We start from the raw sequence: 20,982 nt of genomic DNA on the forward strand, positions 1-20,982 counted from the left end.
AGATGGACCTTTGTTGGCAAAGTAATGTCTTTGCTTTTTAATATGCTATCTAGGTTGGTCATAACTTTCCTTCCAAGGAGTAAGTGTCTTTTAATTTCATGGTTGCAGTCACCATCTGCAGTGATTTTGGAGCCCCCCAAAATAAAATCAGCCACTGTTTCCACTGTTTCCCCATCTATTTGCCGTGAAGTGATGGGACTGGATGCCATGATCTTAGTTTTCTGAATGTTGAGCTTTCAGCCAACTTCTCCACTCTCCTCTTTCATTTTCATCAAGAGGCTCTTTAATTCTTCTTCACTTTCTGCCATCAGGGTGGTGTCATCTCCATATCTGAGGTTATTGATATTTCTCCTGGCAATCTGGATTCCGGCTTGTGCTTCATCCAGCCCAGCATTTCTCATGATGTACTTACTCTGCATATAAGTTAAATAAGCAAGGTGACAATATACAGCCTTGATGTACTTCTTTTCCTATTTGGAACCAGTCTGTTGTTCCATGTCCAGTTCTAACTGTTTCTTCCTGACCTGCATACAGATTTCTCAAGAGGCAGATCAGGTGGTCTGGTATTCCCATCTCTTGAATAATTTTCCACAGTTTATTGTGATCCACACCGTCAAAGGCTTTGGCATAGTCAATAAAGCAGGAATAGATGTTTTCTTGAACTCTCTTGCTTTTTTGATGATCCAGCGGATGTTGGCAATTTGATCTCTGGCTCCTCTGCCTTTTCTGAAACCAGCTTGAACATCTGAAAGTTCACAGTTCACGTTTTGTTGAAGCCCGGCTTGGATTTTGAAGCTTGCATTTTGAGCATTACTCTGCTAGTGTGTGAGATGAGTGCAATTGTATGATCTTACCACCCAGAAAAAACATTTCATAAGATTAAGCATCATATATGGTTTTTAAAAACTTCACAAACCATTATTAGAAGAGAGTGAAGAGAATATATAACCCGAATTCTGTAGAAAACATCACACCCAGTGGTAAAACAAAAAGCATTTCCTTTTAAGATTGGGAATGAGAAGGATCATCCCCATTTTTATTTCTTATTGTATTGTAGGAACTATCCAGTGCTATAGAGTAAAAAAGAAAGAAAAGATATTGGAAGGAAATAAGCTATCATTTTTCATAGATGATATGATTACATCCTGAATACAAAAGAATAGATTAATCTTGAAAATTAAAGTTTGGTTTGCTAGCCAAAAGAAAGAAATACATCTGAAAACCCAAAGCATTGTATTTTTACATACCAGCTAAAACAGAAAATACATTTTTAAAATACATTGTTTGCTATAGTATAAAAAACAAAATATTTAAGGGAATTCCTTGGTAGTCCAATGGTCAGGAGGACTCTGTGCTTTCACTGCTGGGGTCCCTGAATTTGATCCGTGGTCTGGGAGCTAAGATCCTGCAAGCTGAGTGGCTTAAAAAAAAAAAAGTACTTAAGAATAGATTAATAAAAGATGTCTAAGATCTCTGGCAGAAAACTATAGAAAATCATCAAGAGAAACTAAGATCTAAATAAACAGAAAGCTATATGTATTCTGTAATGATGTTATATTGCCCCATACTGATTTGAAGACTTAACTGCAGTTCTCATCAAAATCCCAAAGACCAAGACTAGTCAAGATAATGTGAAAGAGAACAAGGGAGCAGAACTGGTTTTACTTCATAACAATAATAAAGTTTTATTCTGATAAAACTCTTATTATATTTAAGAGACAATGTAGTATTGGTTCAAAGATGGACAGGAAAACCAGTGGAACAGGATAACCCAGAAACAAATAGATGCATTAGTAGATGTTTATTTTACTAAGAAAAAAAGGTACCACTATGGAGCTATATGAAAAGGATGGTTTGTTAAATAAATGGTGCTAGAAATGTAGAAAATACAATTGGAGACACACATAACAATCCCACTTTTTACTATTTTAAAATTTTCATTTCAGATACATTATTGAATGTAAAAGTTGAAATAAGAAAGTTTATCTTAAAACATGAGATAAGAGAATAGCATCACAGGCTTGCATACAGAAAATTTTCTTATGTCACAAAAAGCTTAACTGAAAGGAAAAAATGATAAATTTGGTTATTTTAAAAATAAAAATTTGAGAAAAGCATGACAGTAGACGAGATGATATTTACAACACGTGTAACCAGCAGAGGGCTGATGTGTACACCATGTAGAAAAACACCCCCAAATCATTAAGAGAAATGTAGAAAATTCAGTGGTGAACACGTGCAAATGATTTGAGAAGGCCTTTGACAAAAGATAAAATCCAAGCAGCTAATGAACACATAAAAATATGCTCAACTCATTAAAAATTAGGGAATGCAAAATAAAACCACAATAAAATACCACTATGTCCTCACTGGAAAAAATGATAATACCAAGTGTTGATGAAGGTGTGGAACAGTGGAAACTCATTAAATGCTGATGGGACTATACTGCTACTGCTGCTAAGTCACTTCAGTCATGTTCGACTCTGTGCGACCCCATCCCTGGGATTCTCCAGGCAAGAACACTGGAGTAGGTTGCCATTTCCTTCTCCAATGCATGAAAGTGAAAAGTGAAAGTGAAGTCACTCAGTCATGTCGGACTCTTCGCAACCCCATGGACTACAGCCTACCAGGCTCCTCCGTCCATGGGATTTTCCAGGCAAGAATACTAAATTGGTACAATTTGGAGAACAGTCTTTACTGAGTTAGAGGTACGTGTTCCCAGTGATTCAGAAATTCTGCTGTTAGGTGTATACCCAGAAACATGTTCGTGTACACCAGGAGCCATTCCAGGAATGTTCATAACAGCATTGTTTATAATAATGAAATATTTAAACAATCCATTAACAGTAGATTAATATGGTATATCCATATTATGGAAAAATACACAGTTATGGAAAGGAATGAAGACAGTCATAACCAATAGTGTAGATGAGTCCTATAAACATATTAAAAAGAAAAAGCCAGCACTGAAAAATATATGATTCCATTTACATGAAGTTTCAAAAAAAGCTGAAATTAAGCTATAGTTTTTTAGGGATGATTATTTGGTGAAACTGTAAAAGTATGGATATATATGGATACGATTACCTTTAAAAATAAGGGTAAAAAAAAAATCAGGGTAGTGATTTGAAAGGGACAGATATGTGACAGGAAAAAGTCACACATGGGTTTCTCGGGTTGTTGGTGATGGATTTCTTGATTTAGGTGATAGTTCTGTGGTTATTTAATGTATTTAATAATAATAGTTGATTAAGTGTAACATAAGGACTTCCCTGATAGCTCAGTTGGTAAAGAATCTGCCTGCAATGCAGGAGACCCTGGTTCAATTCCTGGGTTGGAAAGATCTGCTGCAGAAGGGATAGGCTACCCACTCCAGTATTCTTGGGCTTCCCTTGTGGCTCAGCTGGCAAAGAATCCACCTGCAATGTGGGAGACCTAGGTTTGATCCCTGGGTTGGGAAGATCCCCTGGAGAAGGGAAAGGCTACCCACTCCAGTATTCTGGCCTGGAGAATTCCGTGGACTGTATGTATAGTCCATGGGGTCGCAAAGAGTCAGACACTACTGAGCAACTTTCACACTTAAGCATAACATATATTTATGCACTTTGTTGAACTTGTGGGATTTTTCCATCACTTAGAAAAGACTTTTAAATATACAGTCATACAGATATACACATACACATACATATACATATATAAAACATGATACATGAATGGTAGTGATATAAGTAGATGTCCTTGGGCAGAATGGTGCTGATAAAAGTGTGCTAGGCTGTCTTCTTTGGCAAAATGCCTTGCTCATCCTTTTTAATAAGGCATTTTAAGCGTCCCATATATATGTGTGATTACAGTTAAACTTTGAGAAGAAAGATCTCATAGTTTAACCTTAGCACATGTCATATTTTCTGCATGCCTTAGATCTTATGGGAGGAATTTATTTTTCATCTCATTTGGTGGTTTGGCCAAATAGGAAATTTTCATTGTGACCTTCAGGTAATTTTATGCCAGAGAACGACCTGTAACCTTCCTTGCAGTCTTTCATAATAACTGTTTTTATTTATTTGTTTTGTTCTCCACTACCTTCACTTGTGTTTTATAACTGTGAAGTGGACTGAATGATAACTTGGTGTCTGGGCTATCCTTAGCATATCATCCTTGGTTTCCTTGTATGCAAAGGAGAGTGATTCCAACATTTAAACTGGGATTTCTGTAATTCAAGGTTTTTTGTATTTTTTAAGGCTTTTTCGTCATGGCTTTCAATTCTAGTCACCACATATTTCTAGTTCTATCATTCTGTAACCAAGGTAACGCCCTACTTTCAGCATGGCACAGTGTAAGTATACCTTATAAAAAAATATTCCAGGTTGAATATTCTGTATATTCTGAAATAATATGCCAAAGAAGATCAGTGGTCCTAGTGATAGGGAAAAAAGGCCAAATTTTTACACATTACAATGGTCTGAAAGAGAAAATCTTGTTTGGAAAAAAGAAAAATGGTCTGTTTCTCCCAAATAACAAGCTTACACTGCCCTTGCTGTAGATATATGCGTATACAGCTTAGGGACACTGAAGACTAAAAAAAAATCCAACTAAACAGTAAAATTTAAGTTTGAAAATATCTGTGTAGCTAATGTATTTCTAAGGTCAGTTGATCAACATTTATCTTAAGCAGTATCAAATACACCCAAAATATTTAAGTAGACCAATTTAGGTTAAAACACAAGGATGAATGAAGTATATACAATATCTGCTGAATTGGGGGAGACAGATATGAACATGAATATAAAATCTTCAGTGAAATATGTTCTATAATGGAAGAATATTTAAGATATTAGGAATGTAAACAATATTGATTTGATAGACAAATATAGTTTGCTATGAAGACAGTATTTTAAAATACAATTGGGATGTAAAATCTGTCTAAAATTCCTTAGTTTGTTAGTTATCCATCAAAAAATTTCAAAGTTATTTTTTCTTTCCACTTTTATTATGAAAATTTAAGAACCTATTCAAATGTAGAGCGAATATAATATAATGAACTATATTCCCATCATTTGAGAAAGCTTCAAATTAATGAAGACCTGAACCTCTTTTTTAAAACATGACTTTTCAAGTTCAGAAAGTTATAAATTAACTGTCCTAGAAAAATAACAATGTATAAATATGAATCCAAATATACATACCTTGTGATATACTTTGAAATTTACTAATACCTCTTTTCAATATTTTGGTATTCAAACTCCATTAGTGGATATATTTTGACTATATCATCTGTGTGTGTTTTATAAAACAGTGTGGGATATTTTATAGTGTTGCCTTTTAAATGTGAGTATAATCTCTAGAATAACAGTAGATATTACCTGCCTTCAGAGCTGAGAATCAATTTGTTTAGGTGCTGCCAGACATTGTGAAAAGTGACATAATAGCATATGGAAAAATGAAATAAAGCCCTGTGTATTTAAGCTGCACTGTCTGATACTTCCTTTTGAAACTCAAATCTTCAAAGGGGTATTATCTAAATCATGTACTTTCTTGGTGTCTTATAATTCTTAACAATAAATTGTTACACCAGAACTATTTCATCTTAAATTTTGGTTATTTTGTTCACATTATTCTTTAGATGCTATTAAACTACAGCTCGTTGAATCAGGCCTGGTAGAATGTCTACTGGAGATTGTTCAGCAGAAAGTGGATAGTGACAAAGAGGAGGATATTGCTGAGCTCAAAACTGCTTCGGATCTAATGGTTTTATTACTTCTTGGAGGTGAGTTGTAATTTATGCCAATAAAAGAACATGGTTGTCAGATTTTTTAAAAATTTATTGTCTCTTTTATAAATACTTCATCAGGCATTTTCTCTCATTTTCCTGTCACATTTAATCTTGTTGATGTGATGATTTTGAAACACATCATAAAGAGAACTAGAGATAATGAACCTGGACAGGAGTCTTTACTATCTTACACAGTATTTAAAGAGCTGTCATTTAGAAGAGACAGCTATGATGCCAAAAGTCTAAGAGCTAGATGGCTGCTTGGGATTTAGAATAGAAAAATTCTAAACCCTTTTGTCCAGTCTCTACTAAAAGTTTATTATAAAAAGAGCCATTACTTCTCCCTTTATGAATTGTGGACTGTGAAGTATATGATTTCCCAGTTGGGTATTCAGTGAAGAATATGGATGTGTCACTCCTAAGGCTTTTCCTCATATCCGTTTCATTTATCTCTAGATGAATCCATGCAGAGATTATTTGAAGGAGGGAAAGGCAGTGTGTTTCAAAGGGTACTCTCTTGGATTCCATCAAATAACCACCAGCTACAGCTTGCTGGAGCGTTGGCAATTGCAAATTTTGCCAGGAATGGTGAGCACATTAGTTCATTCTTACTGAGTCAGGCTTTCTGTATCTTAGAATTCTGCTTTGCCATAACATGTACTAAACCTAGAACCGATCAGAAGCATATGCAGTATCTGTGTGTACCACTACCTTAATATTTCAGAAATCTGAAATACTAATAGTGACTTGCCCAACAAATTACATGTTTTATGCACTTCAACTAAGAGCTAATAGTTTAAAGATAATGAACAGTGACTTTGAAGTTCTTTTTGAATACTCTTACACTTCAGAGATGAATAAACTTTAGTCCCATGCTAATATACTTCTGACCTAGAAGGATATGCTGTTTGGGTTTAGATTTTATCTTGGTTTTAATAACCTGAGTATTCATTATTGTGCCTCAATTTATACTCTTATGTCTACAGAACTTAAGTGTGGGTGATCTACTGGTTTAGGCTGGAATATTTACTTAAATAATACTTCAGAGGCACCAGACTTTATGTATATTTCTGAAGTCTGATACTTCTGCTGTTCATTCTAGAAACTTATTCTTATACTAGGAAGTATATTATTCTATACTTATGTCTAGGAAATATGAGTTACTTTTGTTTTTAATTTGATTTTATTTGAGTATTAACTCTTGTTATAGCATGTTTTAATAATGACTTGTTCCATTTTTCCTTCTCTCTTTTTGGGGACCATCATTAGCTCCTTAGGGATGAAAATAAGACTTGCAAAATATTGATAATCATGAAGCTAAATGGGGGTTAAATAATAATTCATTATAATATTCTGTTTTATAAATGTTTCAGAAATTCTGCTTTAAAAAATAAATATCAACCATGGTAACAAAAAGTAGAGTACTGTTAGTGTAACCTGGGCAGAACACTGGCATACTTCATTATAAATGAAACAGTCAGAGGACACATTAAGCGTGTGGTTTTACTTACTCATCTTCTGACATACGGTCGGGATCTCAGCTAGAGATTTTTTGGGCCAATTTAAAAAATTTTATCTATTTTAAGAATCTCATATGACTTCTCACTCAGTAAACAAACAAAAATCTCATAAATCTGATGTGAGAAAGAGATGGAATTCATTTTATTTTTCTATAGCTCCATTTTCCTTAATGTAGATAATGGACTGGCATGAGTATTACAAAATATTTATAAATATTTGCAAAGAGGGGAAAAATGTTTTCTGTTGTTATTTAGATGGAAATTGTATCCACATGGTAGACAATGGGATTGTAGAAAAACTTATGGATTTATTGGACAGACATGTAGAAGATGGAAACGTAACTGTTCAGCATGCAGCACTGAGTGCCCTCAGAAACCTAGCCATCCCAGGTAAGTCTCAGGAACGGGAGCCAACTGTGTAAGAGAGAAGGTCTGTGTCTGTTGTTTTGGAAAGGTGTTTACTTTATGTGATTTGTGGACCTGCCCTGACCAAGAAAAGGAAAGTCATAGTCTTCAGATTGCTTACGTTTTTCTTACTAATAAATGGAGATTATATGTTAAAGACGTTTTCTGAGACTGTACGAGCACAATCTTCCTTTTTCAGATTATTCAAATATTCTATTACGTTTTGTGAACTCCCAGATTTTCATCATACTGTATAGTTAAGATTTTTAAAGCATCTTCAGTTGAGGGAATATAATATCAATTCATAGCATCCCCTAAAGATGACTTTTAAAAGAGTTTTTTTCCCTACAAGTAGACATGAAGTTTTTTTCCTTTTGAACTTTTTGTATTGGGCTGCAGCCAATTAGCAGCGTTGTGCTAGTTTCAGGGGAACAGGAAAGGGACTCAGCCGTACATATACATGTATCCATTCTCCCCCAAAACCCCTCACATCCAGGCTGCCACATAATATTGAGAAAAGTTCCATTGCTATACAGTAGGTCCTTGTTGGTTATCCATTTTAAATATAGCAGTGGGTACAGACATACCGTTTTTTTTTAACTAGCCTTAATGTGCCTTTTTGGATGACTAGTCTTTCAAAATAACATTATCATGGGAAATAATACAGGATATAGTTAAAACCATCCTGTTATTCTACTTTCTAATGAGAAATTTCTGGTTAGGTAAAAATAGCGTAACATATGAAAATGCAATCTATATAAAATTGTTTCATGTAGCAGATTAAGATTGCTTATTAATGTCTGTAATATCTATATTAACACACTTGGGTCAAGGATAGAGGTAAAAAGAGACATTTATTAAAGTTGAGGAATCATGCTTTTTGTAAATATGAAGGCAACATTGTCAGATTTCCTTTACAAATTACTGGTTTTTTAAATTAGATTTTAAAAGCCAGTATATGTGATTTTGTATTTTGTGCTTCTATAGACAGAGGGTATTTATCCCCCAGACCTCCCATTCCCAATCTCATTCTTAAAATTAATAGAAAAGTAATATGATTGTTTTTAAGTAGAAAAATGTAACATGGATCCTTAAAGCTAATAAGACACTTAAAAATTATATTGAATTGAATGATTATCCTCAAAAATGCTAACATAATTTTAACCAGTCTCTCTCTGTCTCTCTAGTTGTAAATAAAGCAAAGATGTTATCAGCTGGAGTCACGGAGGCAGTTTTGAAATTCCTTAAATCTGAAATGCCCCCAGTTCAGTTCAAACTCTTGGGAACATTAAGAATGTTAATAGATGCACAAGGTAAGAGAAATTCTTTCCTAAGGTGTATGTTTTGTATGAAAAAGGACCTGTTTTTAGCTTTCAGAATCATAGAGATAAGTAGCAAATAAAAGGCAAAAGAGATTGGTTTTAGATCCCCATTAATTAATTTCCATACTTGTTATAATTGACTTTAAATGGAAATTATATTGCACTTCTCTTCATTTGTAGGTATAATCTGGTCTTAGATTGATTTATTAACAGTTCTTGAGGGAATTTTTATGTTTTGGCATTTTCTATACTGATTTTCCCTTGTCTTCAAAATCATTGTTTCAATACAGTGACATTCAAAAAATTTTTTAATTTGTTTTACAAACAGGGAGATCATGTTTCTGTTTACAGAAACAATAATGAAAACTAATCCTTGGAATGAGTTATATTTATTTATTTCTAAATTCTAAACTTTATGTGTATTGATTCCTTAGAGTACTGCTGAAAACTCTTTGGTACAGTTTTCCAGAGTACTAACAGATTACCAGGCTGAGCCAAAAGAGTATAAAGTTATTTCATTTTTTTATATAAAAGTCCATAACTTTATATAAAAAATCTCAATAATCCATTAGATACAGAGTATTTTGCAGTTCTTATTTAATAATATTGTTGTGTTCTGTTTTTTAGACCTGTAATTTTCGTTCACACTCTTACATCTTTAACTAGTTGTTTTAGTTGATTGCCTATTAGTGGCTCATTCCTTTGTGGTTTGCCTTCTTTCCTATAGCAGAAGCTGCTGAACAACTGGGAAAAAATGTTAAGTTAGTGGAGCGTTTGGTGGAGTGGTGTGAAGCCAAAGATCATGCTGGTGTGATGGGAGAGTCAAACAGACTGCTCTCTGCCCTCATACGACACAGTAAATCAAAAGTAAGTCTGAGGAAACCATTCATTTATTTATGAAACAGATTAAAAGATGGCAAGAAAAAAATCTTAAAGGTACTCCTTGTCTTGAGTAAATCTCCTTCATATAAATAATTGACTTCACCACAGTAGCTATTCCAGCTGATTGGTCACAGAATGTTCCTCCCCATCACATGCTATCTCTTGGTGTCTTTCCCTGGAGCAAAAACCGCTGGTAACTTTTGGACCTTCCTACCACCTGTCTCACCTAGAGCAGCCTGAAAACCCATCCATTTCATTGACACCAGGACAGGACCAAGTGTATTGTTGACGAGATGGAAAGTATTCAGAAAGAAGAGCAAAGTGAACTCCTGTGGTCCTCCTCTTAACTCTTCTCCATCATAACTGTGCTGTGTTGGGCCCAGAGACAGTCACCAAAGGGGAAGAGAAGTGGGGATTAAGATGAACTATGTGCCAGGTTGATTCTGTAGAGAATTAAGAAGCTCCCAAAGGATTTTAAGCAGCTGGGTGCCATTACTTGGTTTTCCTAGAAAGTTGACTCCACAGCTTATTTACTAGGGGCGAGGAAAAGAAAGCTCTTTCAAAAATATACATGAGAGCTGATGAAGGGCTGAACTAAGGATTTGGGTTGAGTAATTTGAAATTGCTGATATTCGACCATTTTGACATGAAGAAACAAATAGCATATAGTTCAGCCTAATAGAAGCAGTGAGGATGGAAAATAAGAGAAGGATTTGAGAAAGATATGGGTGGTAGAACTGACAGAATTCAATATTGGGGCCAAAGGAGAAGGATGTTTTAGAGATAATTCCACGTTTGGGGCTTAGGACCAGGTGGGGTCATCATGTCATTCATCGAAATGAGAGACTATGGGAAGAACTGACATTCCAACTAACTTGCTTATTCCAAGATCACTCTTCTGTCCTTTTTGGAGTCTTTACCCTAACTCTTTGCTCCATTCCATGAGGTCGCTTACCAATGGTTTCGTTTAGACAAACCATAATTCTGTTAACTAGATTAAAACAGACAGACATATTTTGGCATCTGAATCTGGAACTCTTAAATTCCTGTTACATGTGGCGGTCAGGCCAACAAAGACTTGAGTTTGAAGGCCACAAAACCCTAAGTGAGATGAAGACAAAAGTGAGTACTAGAAATAAGTGTAGCCATTTCTTTTCACTAGCCTTTGCTGTATACTTTTATGTGTGCTTTTCATGTAATAATTTTGTATAACAAAAACCTATGAGATATACACTTACATTATCTCAAGTGATATCGCTGAGATGCAGAGAGCTTTTGTAATTTGCTCAAAGTCAGTGAGATTTATTGAGTCTGGAGCCCACTGCCCCACTGCCACTGGAAAGGACAGAGTTGTAGGTACTATGAGAAACGAGAGAGCAGAATTTTGGTTTAAGTTCTCCTCAAGTCCTGTTGTATGTAATCTTACTTTGTCAGATACAGCACAGGTTTTAAGACTACGTGGATACATGCATACATACATAGATACAAAGCTTCACCTGGTTCATCTGAAAAGCAGCCACCTGGTATTATATTAATAATAAAAATTTGAAAGGAAGAACTTTTTTATTATTCCAAGATCTATCCTGTTTTGTTGATCTCATGGTAGGTGAACATTTGGGTCAGTGGCACTTTTGTTTGTTAGCTTCTGAAACTCTCTTCCTTGATATGAACTGCAGTGGTCTTTTTTGCTTAGGTAGTTTAAGTTGTCATCTTTTGATGAATTTATTTAAAGCTAAAAGCTTTTTCCTTCTTTTCTATGAAGAAAAAAAATTATGGTTAAATGTAATGATTCATAGGGACACTGTCAGAAAACCACTCAAGAGTGAATTGACTGATTGTAATGCAGTTTATGTTTAAAATTAAAGTTTATAATTTCATGATACTTATTTATTGTAGGATGTAATTAAAACCATTGTACAAAGTGGTGGCATCAAGCATCTAGTTACCATGGCAACTAGTGAACATGTAATAATGCAGAATGAAGCCCTTGTTGCTTTGGCACTAATAGCAGCTTTAGAATTGGGTAAGTACCCCAGTGACAAACTTATTTTCTCCTATTTTTATCTTGGATGAAAGGAAGCACAGGAGTGGAATAGAAGTCAGACAAAACCTTTGACCAGAAGCATTTTACCAGTGTGCGTCTATACTACATCTGAGTAAATGGAAAACCATACTCTATAGATTGTCACCATAGGTGTCCCTTTGGGTTGTTCTTTTGGTAACATTTTTAAGGCAATGCTTTAATGTTAGTTTGACTCTTAAATGATATCTCAAATTTTAGGCACTTAGGGAATTTCAGCAGGCCTCATGGAAAAATGAAACACTATTTAGAATACAATAGTAAGTTTAGAGTTTGCTACTCTTCCAGCCACTCAGATTCTCTTTTCTACACTGCTGACTGTCTCTTGCTGGTCTCCTCTCTGTCACCATGGTTTCTATTGCTTTATAGCATCACCTTCATTCTAAATCTTCACCTTTTATGTCACTCTTCTGTGTATGTACACGCAGAGTTCCCCCAAAGCAGAGTCTAAATGATTCAGTTAGTCTCTTCGTGGCAGTATCCCTGTTACTCAGAATTCTTCAGGAAAAGCTCACTCAGACATCTAGTTTATGGGAGGCAACTTTGTGTCAGGAACCAAGCTTTGATAGGTAGTCAGCTGGAGACAATGAAAGTCACATGGCCTGAGGTAAGACCTGAGGCTACCTTACACAAAGGAGGCCTGTAGACTTAGTAGACATGTCCTGTTCCCTTCAGAGATACTCGGGTAAATACTGTTAACTGATCACTTCAGTTCTAAGTGACAACTTATGTCCATAACTCTCACTGTGGGAAATTCTCACTCTCACCAACCATTATCCCAGGAAGGAGAAGCCAAAAGATAAAAATGGTATATCTTCCTCTAATGTCAGATTTACTCAGATTTCAGGTGTGAGAGATTTGAATTTTTTGTCCTCTTAACAGGTTATAAACTTTAAAACCCTATATGATTTTTTAAAAAAAAATCACAGGATGTAAAATTTTCTTGAATTTTAAAGCTAGAAAAGACTTCAGGCTTCCCAGGTGGCCCAGTGGTAAAGAATCCACCTGCCAAAGGAGGAGATGCAGGAGATGTGGGTTCGATCCCTGGGTTGGGAAGATACCCTGGAGGAGGACATGGCAATCCGCTCCAGTATTCTTGCCTGGAAAATTCCACGGACAGAGGAGCCTGGTGGGCTACAGTCCATAGGGTCGCAGAGAGTCAGACACAACTAAGCATGCACACATGCACACACAAGACTTCAAGAAGGTGTATGTCACTTTGGTGACTTAAGCTAAAGATGCTGTGGAAGTCAGTTTGAGTCCTGGCCTAGCCTATGATTTCCTCCATGGGTAGGGGAGATTACTTCATCAGAGACTATGACGAAGAGGTGAGAATTGGTGAGGACACTGAATGTCAAACAGAGTTCATGACTTGATTTTGTAAAATGGCTTAGTGATGAAGCAATTTTAGAATATCCTTGACCTACCAACCTGGGGTGAATCTGGTCTTGTGCCCTTCATAACTAGTATCTTCTAAACAGGCTTTAGTTTTGCCTTCTTAATAACTGAGCATTTGCCTGAGTCAGATTACCTCACCATAGAACTATATAAAATGATAATACATAATTACATTTGTTGTCATTATCACCTAGTTTTTCCTAGGCTCCTTGAGCCTAAGATTTAAAAATAAGGCCATAGTACCTTTTTAATATACAGCACACTTCGAAAACCGTATTTTTCCAAACCTGTATCCTTTCAGGTTTTTAAATACTATTAAGGAATTATAAAATTTTTGTATGATAAATTCAGCTTGATCACCTGTGTAGGTGTATCTGAACAGTTCTAATTCCGCAAGGATCCTCCATTTATAACCACATTCACCTGCCTCCTACTCTCCTAATCCCTGGAAACCACTAACCTACCCTTCATTTCTAAATTTTTTTTTCATTTCAGAAATGTATGAATGGAATCATATAGTATATGACCTTTTGAAATTGGCTTTTTTTGGTCAGCGTAACCTAAAGAGTCATTGATTTGTGTGACTATAGTTTATTCCTTCCCATTACTGAATAGTTTTTTATGATTTGTATGTACCACAACTTGTTTAACCATTCACCTATTGAAGCACATCTGGACTGATTCTACTTTGGGACTTTTAAAAATAAGGCTGCAAAGAATATTCATGTACAGGATTTTATGTAAACACAAATTTTCATTTTTCTGGATAAATGCCTAGGAGTTATAACCGCTAGGTTGTACAGTAACTGCATGTTTGTTTTTTTAAGAAATAACAAACTGTTTTCCAGAGTGGCTCTGGAAAACATTACATTCCTGCCAGCACTGTATAAGTGACCTAGTTTTCTCTTTACCCTCACCAATATTTAATATTATCCCTAATTTTTAAAATGTTTGTCAATCTGAGACATATGTAGTGATACCTCATGTAGTTTTAATTTCCACTTTTCTAAAGACTACCGATGTTGAACATCTTTATGTGCTTCTTTTCCATCTTATATATTCCTTGGTGAAGTACCTGTGTCTTTTGCTCATTTTCTAATTTTTTTTAAACTATTGAGTTTTAAGGATTATTTGTATCCTGAAAGTCCTGTAGTTTTACATTTAAGTCTGTGATCCTTTTTTAGTTAATATCTATATAAAATGTGAGGTTTAGGTCAGGGTTTTTTTTTTCCCCTTGCTTATGGATCTACTTGCCCCAGTACCATTTGTTGAAAAGGCTGTCTTTCCTCCACTGAATTGATTTTGTCAAGAATCAGTTGAGCATATTTCTGTGGGTCTGCTTCTAGGGTTGTCTTTCAGTTCCTTTGTCCTGTGTGTCTATCTCTCCACCAACACCACACTCTTGATAACTGATCCTATATAGTGAGTGACCTTCATCATATCAAGTAGAGGACTTACTCCCACTTTATTCTTCTTTATCAAGATTGTTTACCTCATTTAGGACCTGTGGTTTCCCACACACCATTTTAGTATAAGCTTATCTATTTTCTCTAGAAAATCCTACTGGAATTTTGATAGGAATTTCAGGGTACCATTCTCTTAAAGATACATTCTAGAATACATATAGAGGAAATTATGTGACTATAAAGAATAGGTAGATAAGAAGAGAGATAAAGGATACACAATTGGCCATGATCATTTAAAAAACTTTTTTTTTTTAACACCAAAAACATTTTGTAATGGGGTATAACTGATTAACAAAGTTGTGATAGTTTGAGGTGAACAGGGAGGGGACTCAGCCATACATATACATGTATCCATTCTCCCCCAAATCCCCCTCCCATCCAGGCTGGCACATAACATTGAGCAGAGTTCCATGTGCTATACAATAGGTCCTTGTTGGTTATCCATTTTAAATATAGCAGTGTGTACATGACCTTCCCAAAGTCCCTAACTATCCCTTCCCCCTGGCAACCATGAGTTTGTTTTCTAAGTCTGTGAGTCTCTTTCTGTTTTGTAAGGAAATTCATTTGTATCATTTCGTTTGAGAGTCCACATAAAGGGATGTCATACGCTATCTCTCCTCTGTCTGACTACTTCACTCAGTATGACTCTCTCTAGGTCATCCATGTTGCTACAGATGGCCTTATTGCATTCCTTTTAATGGTGGAGTACTATTCCGTTGTGTGTGTATACATACACACCACATCATCTTCACTCACTCCTCTGCTGATGGACATTTAGGTCGTTTCCATGTCTTGGCTATTGTAAACAGTGCTGCAGTGAACATTGCAGTGCATGTATCTTTTGGGGCCATGTTTTTCTCTGGATAGATGCCCAGGAGTGGGATTGCAGGATCAGAGGGTAGTTCTATTTTTAGCTTTTTAAGGAACCTCTATACTGTTCTCCATAGTGGCTCTACCAATTTACATTCCCACCAACAGTCCAGGAGGGTTCCCTTTTCTCCCCACCTTCTCCAGCATTATTTGTTTGTGGATTTTTTGATGGTAGCCATTCTGACAGGTGTGAGGTGATGTACCTCATTGTAGTTTTGATTCGCATTTCTCTAATAACTAGTGATGCTGAATATCATGTGCCTATTTGGTCATGATAATTTTTGAAGATGGTGATAGTACATAGTATATCATACCATCTTTTCTGCTTATCAGTTCCTTTCAGAAGGTTTAACATGATCATTTTCCAAAAGGGGAAGCAATTTTTAGCCAGAGTGTACCAGGTTTATACCCAGTGAATATAACTGATACTTTAATTATTTCATGTTCCAGGTACTGCTGAGAAAGACCTAGAAAGTGCTCAACTTGTACAGATCTTGCACAGGCTGCTAGCAGATGAGAGAAGTGCTCCTGAAATCAAATACAATTCCATGGTCCTGATCTGTGCTCTCATGGGATCTGGTACATGTGTCCTCCGTCATTTGATGTTCCTCAACATATGGCTGACATTAAATATAAAATAATAGTAAATGGTAGCTTTGGGTTTTAAAAGCATTTAAAATTTACAGAAGACATAGGGTTACTCTTACCTTGCAAACACTTTCAAAAGATTCTTGGTAATAGAAATTATGTAGCACTATATAGGTAAAAGTCAGTGTTAAGAAATTAATAGGTTTAAGTTTCATTAACCCTAAAATATTTTATATAAAAAACAAGTTCTGATTTTGTGTACCATGATATTAGCTAAGGAATTTGTTCAAGAAATTGGCATATCTTGGTATATATTTCATGGACACTGGAGGAGAGCATGCATCCTGCTGTTACCGAGTGGTGAGTGTTATAAATGTCAGTAAGACCCTTTTTCTTGGCATTGGTGTTTCTATTGATATACTCTTGCTGATTTTCTACTACTTCTGTCAATTATCGAGAGAGGTGTTGAAGTTTCCAACTGTAATTGTTAGTCTGTCTTTATCTCCCTTCAGTTCTATCAGGTTTGCTTCATATATTTTGCAGCTCTGTTGGTAGGTACATAAAACGTTAGGATCACTGTGCCTTCCTAGAGAATTTGCCTTTCCATCAATATGTAACATTTCTGTCTCTGGTAGTAGTCTGCGCTCTGAAGTCTGTGTGATACTAATATAGCTACTCCTGCTTTCTTTTGAATAGATTCACTCGGTCCTTTTCTACCCTTTTAGGTTCAGTCTGCTGTGTCTTGTATTTGAACTGTAGGCAGCGTGCTGTTAGGTCCTGTGTTTTAATCCACTGTGTCATCCCCTATGCTTTTTTTTGTCTTAATGCTTAAGGATTATGTAATTTCATCCAGCGTTATCTGTCAGGATCATTACTGCCATTTATTACACAAGGAAGCCAAGACTGTGAAGGAAATAAGCACCACATTGCAGTGGTGCTGGGTGAGGAGTGGTGAATATAAATAGGCCTGTCTGGTTAGCAACTTTCAAGGTGATGGTAACAGCCAAGATGGTGGGCAGTAGAGGGGGGTGAGTTTCAGGAAAGCATCTCTGGAATTTAGCCTTGATGGGGGTTGGGTTTCTAGGTAGACTTTTTTTTGCATACACCAAGTGTGGATCTGTCTCTTGGGATAGGCTCACCTCATCCAGGTACAAAACCAGAATGGTGGTTTACCCATTTATAATGAGAAGTGTGACTGCCACTGATCTCAGAGCACCACAGATGCACATCTGGTGCATTGACTCCTTCAGGGCAGACAGGCATCAAGGGTTGCTTGATGAGCTTTGATCAGGACAAGGAGAGTTAAATGAGGGGACTGTGTAATGGCATCAGGTCAAGGTGGCTTTCTTTGCAGCTGTGTCAACTGTGCTAAAGGAACTGAAATCATGGAATCCCTTGGCTTGAAGCTCCATCTTTTTGGATGTTGCTGGCATGGCTCTGTCTACATTGCCCATATTAGTGTTTTCTGTTGTGTTCTGCTATACTGACTAACGCCCCAGTATGCCTCTGCTTTGAAATAATTGCTGATATTTTCCACAAATCCTGCTTGGGCAACCCCCCAGATGTTAAAATTTTCCTTAAAAAGAGTGCATCCATTCTCAATTTGACCAATAAATAAATGGTCAAGATGCTCTTGTGTTAAGTCTTTAGTTAGTTAGGGAGTATTGTCTTTGGGTATTTTCTGAATTTTCTATTTTTGTTCTGTTAGACAAAAATAGAAATATTATTTGCTCTACTGGTAAGTTTGTTTTTTTTTTGTAATATGAAATCCAAGTTGGAGGGGAATAAGTAGGGGAAAAAAGTGTGTGTTGCTTAATCAGTAAACGAAAATCATTTACTGTTTCTTTGGATTTTCTTTTTATTACTGTAGTTTTTAATATTTAAACTAAAAAAAAAAAATTCACCCATTTCTCCAACCCCCAATCCCTGCCCCTTGTAACCACCAATCTGTTGTCCGTATCTAATGAACTTGGTATTTAGATTCCACACATAAGAGAGATCATGTGGTCTTTATCTTTGTCTCATTTCACTTAGAAGACCCTCAAGGTCCAGCCGTATTGTCATAAATGGCAAGATTTTATTCTTTTTCATGGCTGAGTAGTATTCCATCATATAAACACACCATCATTTCTTTACTCATTCATCTACCCTCAGACACTTATATTGCTGTGTATCTTGGCTTTTGTAAATAATGCTGCATGGAGGTACTGGTGCATGTGTCTTTTCAATTTGTTGATATTTCTCCTTTGTACACTTAGAACCACATTAGTGTTACAATTTTTGTTTTCAAGCATCAAAGATAATCCAGAAAATGCTTGAGGAAAGGAAAGCTATTGTATTTATCTATGTCTTTGCTATATCTGTTCGTTCTTTCTGATGTTCCAAGATTGCTTTTTTAAAAAAACATTCTGTTTAATGTTTTAAAAAAACATTAAAGAATTTCCTTTAGCCATTATTTTAGGTTAGGTCTGCTTGTAACAAATTGTCATTTCCTTTATTGTTCCTCAGTTATTCATTTTCTTTGAGAAAATGATTTCCTCTTCATTTCTAAAAAATATCTTCTCTGTATAGAATTCTGGGTTGACAGTTCTTTTCTTTCAAAACTTGAAAAATGTCATGCCACTTTCTTCTGGCCTCCATGGTTTCTTAGGAGAAATCCATCATCTCCGGATTTGTTTTTCACTTGTAGGTAAGGTGTCATTTCTGTCGTAAGACTTGCTTTTGTTAATAGTTTTCAAAAGTTTGACTAGACTGTGTCTTGGCATGAATTTCTTTGGGATTATCCTATGTAAGGTTTGTTCAGCTTCTTGAATCTATAGGCATTTTGTCTTTTGCTAAATTTGTAAAGTTCTTAACCATATTTCTTCAGGTACTTTTTCAGTCTCACCCTATTCCTTTTGTCCTTCAAGGCCTCTCATGACACAAATGTGAGCTTTTTAGTTGTATCCCTCAAGGCTCTGAAGTTTTGTTCATTTTTTTCCAGCTTATTACCTCTCTTTTGTTCAGACTGGGTAATTTGTATTGCTTTGTCTTAAAGTTCACTGATTATTTCTTCTGTCTTTTCCATTCTGTTCTTGAGCCTATCAAGCTTTTTATTGCAGCCACTGTGTCTTCAAAAAAATTAAACAGAATTATTGTATGACCTAGCAATTCTACTTCTGTGTATATATGCAATACACATACCCACTGCATGTATATAGTTCTGAGTTCCAAAAATTTCTGTTCCTTATATCTTCTGTTTCCTAGCTGATATCATTTGTTTCAAGTATGTTCATAATTGTTCATTTCTTAATGTAAAATATACATGTAATTTTCCATTTGAACCATTTTAAGTGTAGAGTCCAGTGGATTAAGTTCATTCACTTCTCTGTGCAGTCATCCCTATCATTCTCCAGGCCTTTTACTTCTTTCCAAACTGAAACTCCATAGACTTTAAACCATAACTTCCTAGTCACTCATCTTCCCAGCTTTTGGCAACCACAGTTTTATTTTCTGTCTTTATGAATTTGACTGCTCTTTGTACCCTATGTAAGTGGAACCGTACAATATTTTTTCTTTTGTGTCTGGCTTATTTTCCCTTAGCATGGTATTTTCAAGGCTCATGTGTAGCGTGTCAGAATTCCATTCTTTCTTAAGGCTGAAGAATGTTCCATTGTTTGTATATATTACACTTTGTTTATCCATTCAGCCAGTCAGTGGACATTTGGATTCTTTTCACCTTGTGGCTGTTGTGAGTAATGCCACTCTGAACATGGGTGCACAAATATGAGTTCCTTCTTTCAGTTAGTTTGCATATATATACAAAATTCTAGTTTAATTTTTTGAGGAAACACTGTACCCTTTTCCACAGTGGCTGCACCATTTTTACATTCCCACCAGAAGTGCACATAGGTTCCATTTCTACATCCTCACTAATATGCTATTTTGTCTTGATGACAGCCATCCTAATGGGTGTCAGATGGTAATTTACTATAATTTTGATTTGCTTTTCCCTAATGATTAGTGATGTTGGGGATCTTTAGTTGCTCATTAGCCATTTGTATATCTTATCTTCTTGGTGAAATGTTGATTCAAATCCTTTGCCTATTTTTTATTTGGGTTGTTTCTTGTTGGTTGTTGAAATTCTTTATATATTCTTTCTATATATTAAATCCTTACTGGACATATGATTCACACATATTTTCATCTATTTCAAGAGTTGCCTTTTCACTGTTGTGTCCTTTGACACCCAGAAGTTTTTTATTTTGATGAAGTCCAGTTTCTCTTTTTCCTTTTGTGGCCTAGGTTTTTTTGTGCATATCCAAGAAAACATTACTAAACCTAACATTGTAAAGTTTTTCCCCTAGGTTTTCTTTAAATTTTTTAAAGTTTTAAGTTTCTTAGAGTTTCAGCTCTTATGTTCAGGTCTTTGATCTATTATGACTTAATGTTTGTATTGTGATGTAAGGTAGGTTTTATATGGCCTTTATTATGTTGAGGTCTGTTCCCTCTATGCCCACTTTCTGGAGAGGTTTTATCATAAATAGGTCTTTAATTTTATCACAAGCTTCTTCATCTATTGAGATGATCATATGGTTTTTATCCTTTACTTTGTTGTGTTGCATCCCTGGGATAAATGCCACTTAATCATGTTGTATGATCTTTTTAATGTATTGAGTTTTTATTTTTTCTTTAATTTTTA

General features: G+C 35.6%; 1 protein-coding gene across 4 annotated transcripts in view; it reads left to right on the forward strand.

Moving 5' to 3' along the window:
- The window catches only part of RAP1GDS1 (Rap1 GTPase-GDP dissociation stimulator 1), a 150,286-nt gene that overhangs the window by 125,705 nt on the left and 3,599 nt on the right, over window positions 1–20,982 (forward strand). For 3 of the 4 annotated variants that reach the window (XM_020901657.2, XM_020901656.2, XM_020901659.2), the window contains 7 exons: window positions 5,621–5,764; window positions 6,227–6,358; window positions 7,546–7,680; window positions 8,883–9,008; window positions 9,745–9,884; window positions 11,796–11,922; window positions 16,164–16,292. In XM_020901657.2, the coding sequence (XP_020757316.1) occupies window positions 5,621–5,764; window positions 6,227–6,358; window positions 7,546–7,680; window positions 8,883–9,008; window positions 9,745–9,884; window positions 11,796–11,922; window positions 16,164–16,292 (933 nt within the window). The remainder of the gene's footprint in view (window positions 1–5,620; window positions 5,765–6,226; window positions 6,359–7,545; window positions 7,681–8,882; window positions 9,009–9,744; window positions 9,885–11,795; window positions 11,923–16,163; window positions 16,293–20,982) is intronic. The other variant, XM_020901658.2, reaches the window with a different exon arrangement.

This window comes from Odocoileus virginianus, chromosome 21 (genome assembly GCF_023699985.2).
Source record: "Odocoileus virginianus isolate 20LAN1187 ecotype Illinois chromosome 21, Ovbor_1.2, whole genome shotgun sequence".
Lineage (NCBI taxonomy): Eukaryota > Metazoa > Chordata > Mammalia > Artiodactyla > Cervidae > Odocoileus > Odocoileus virginianus.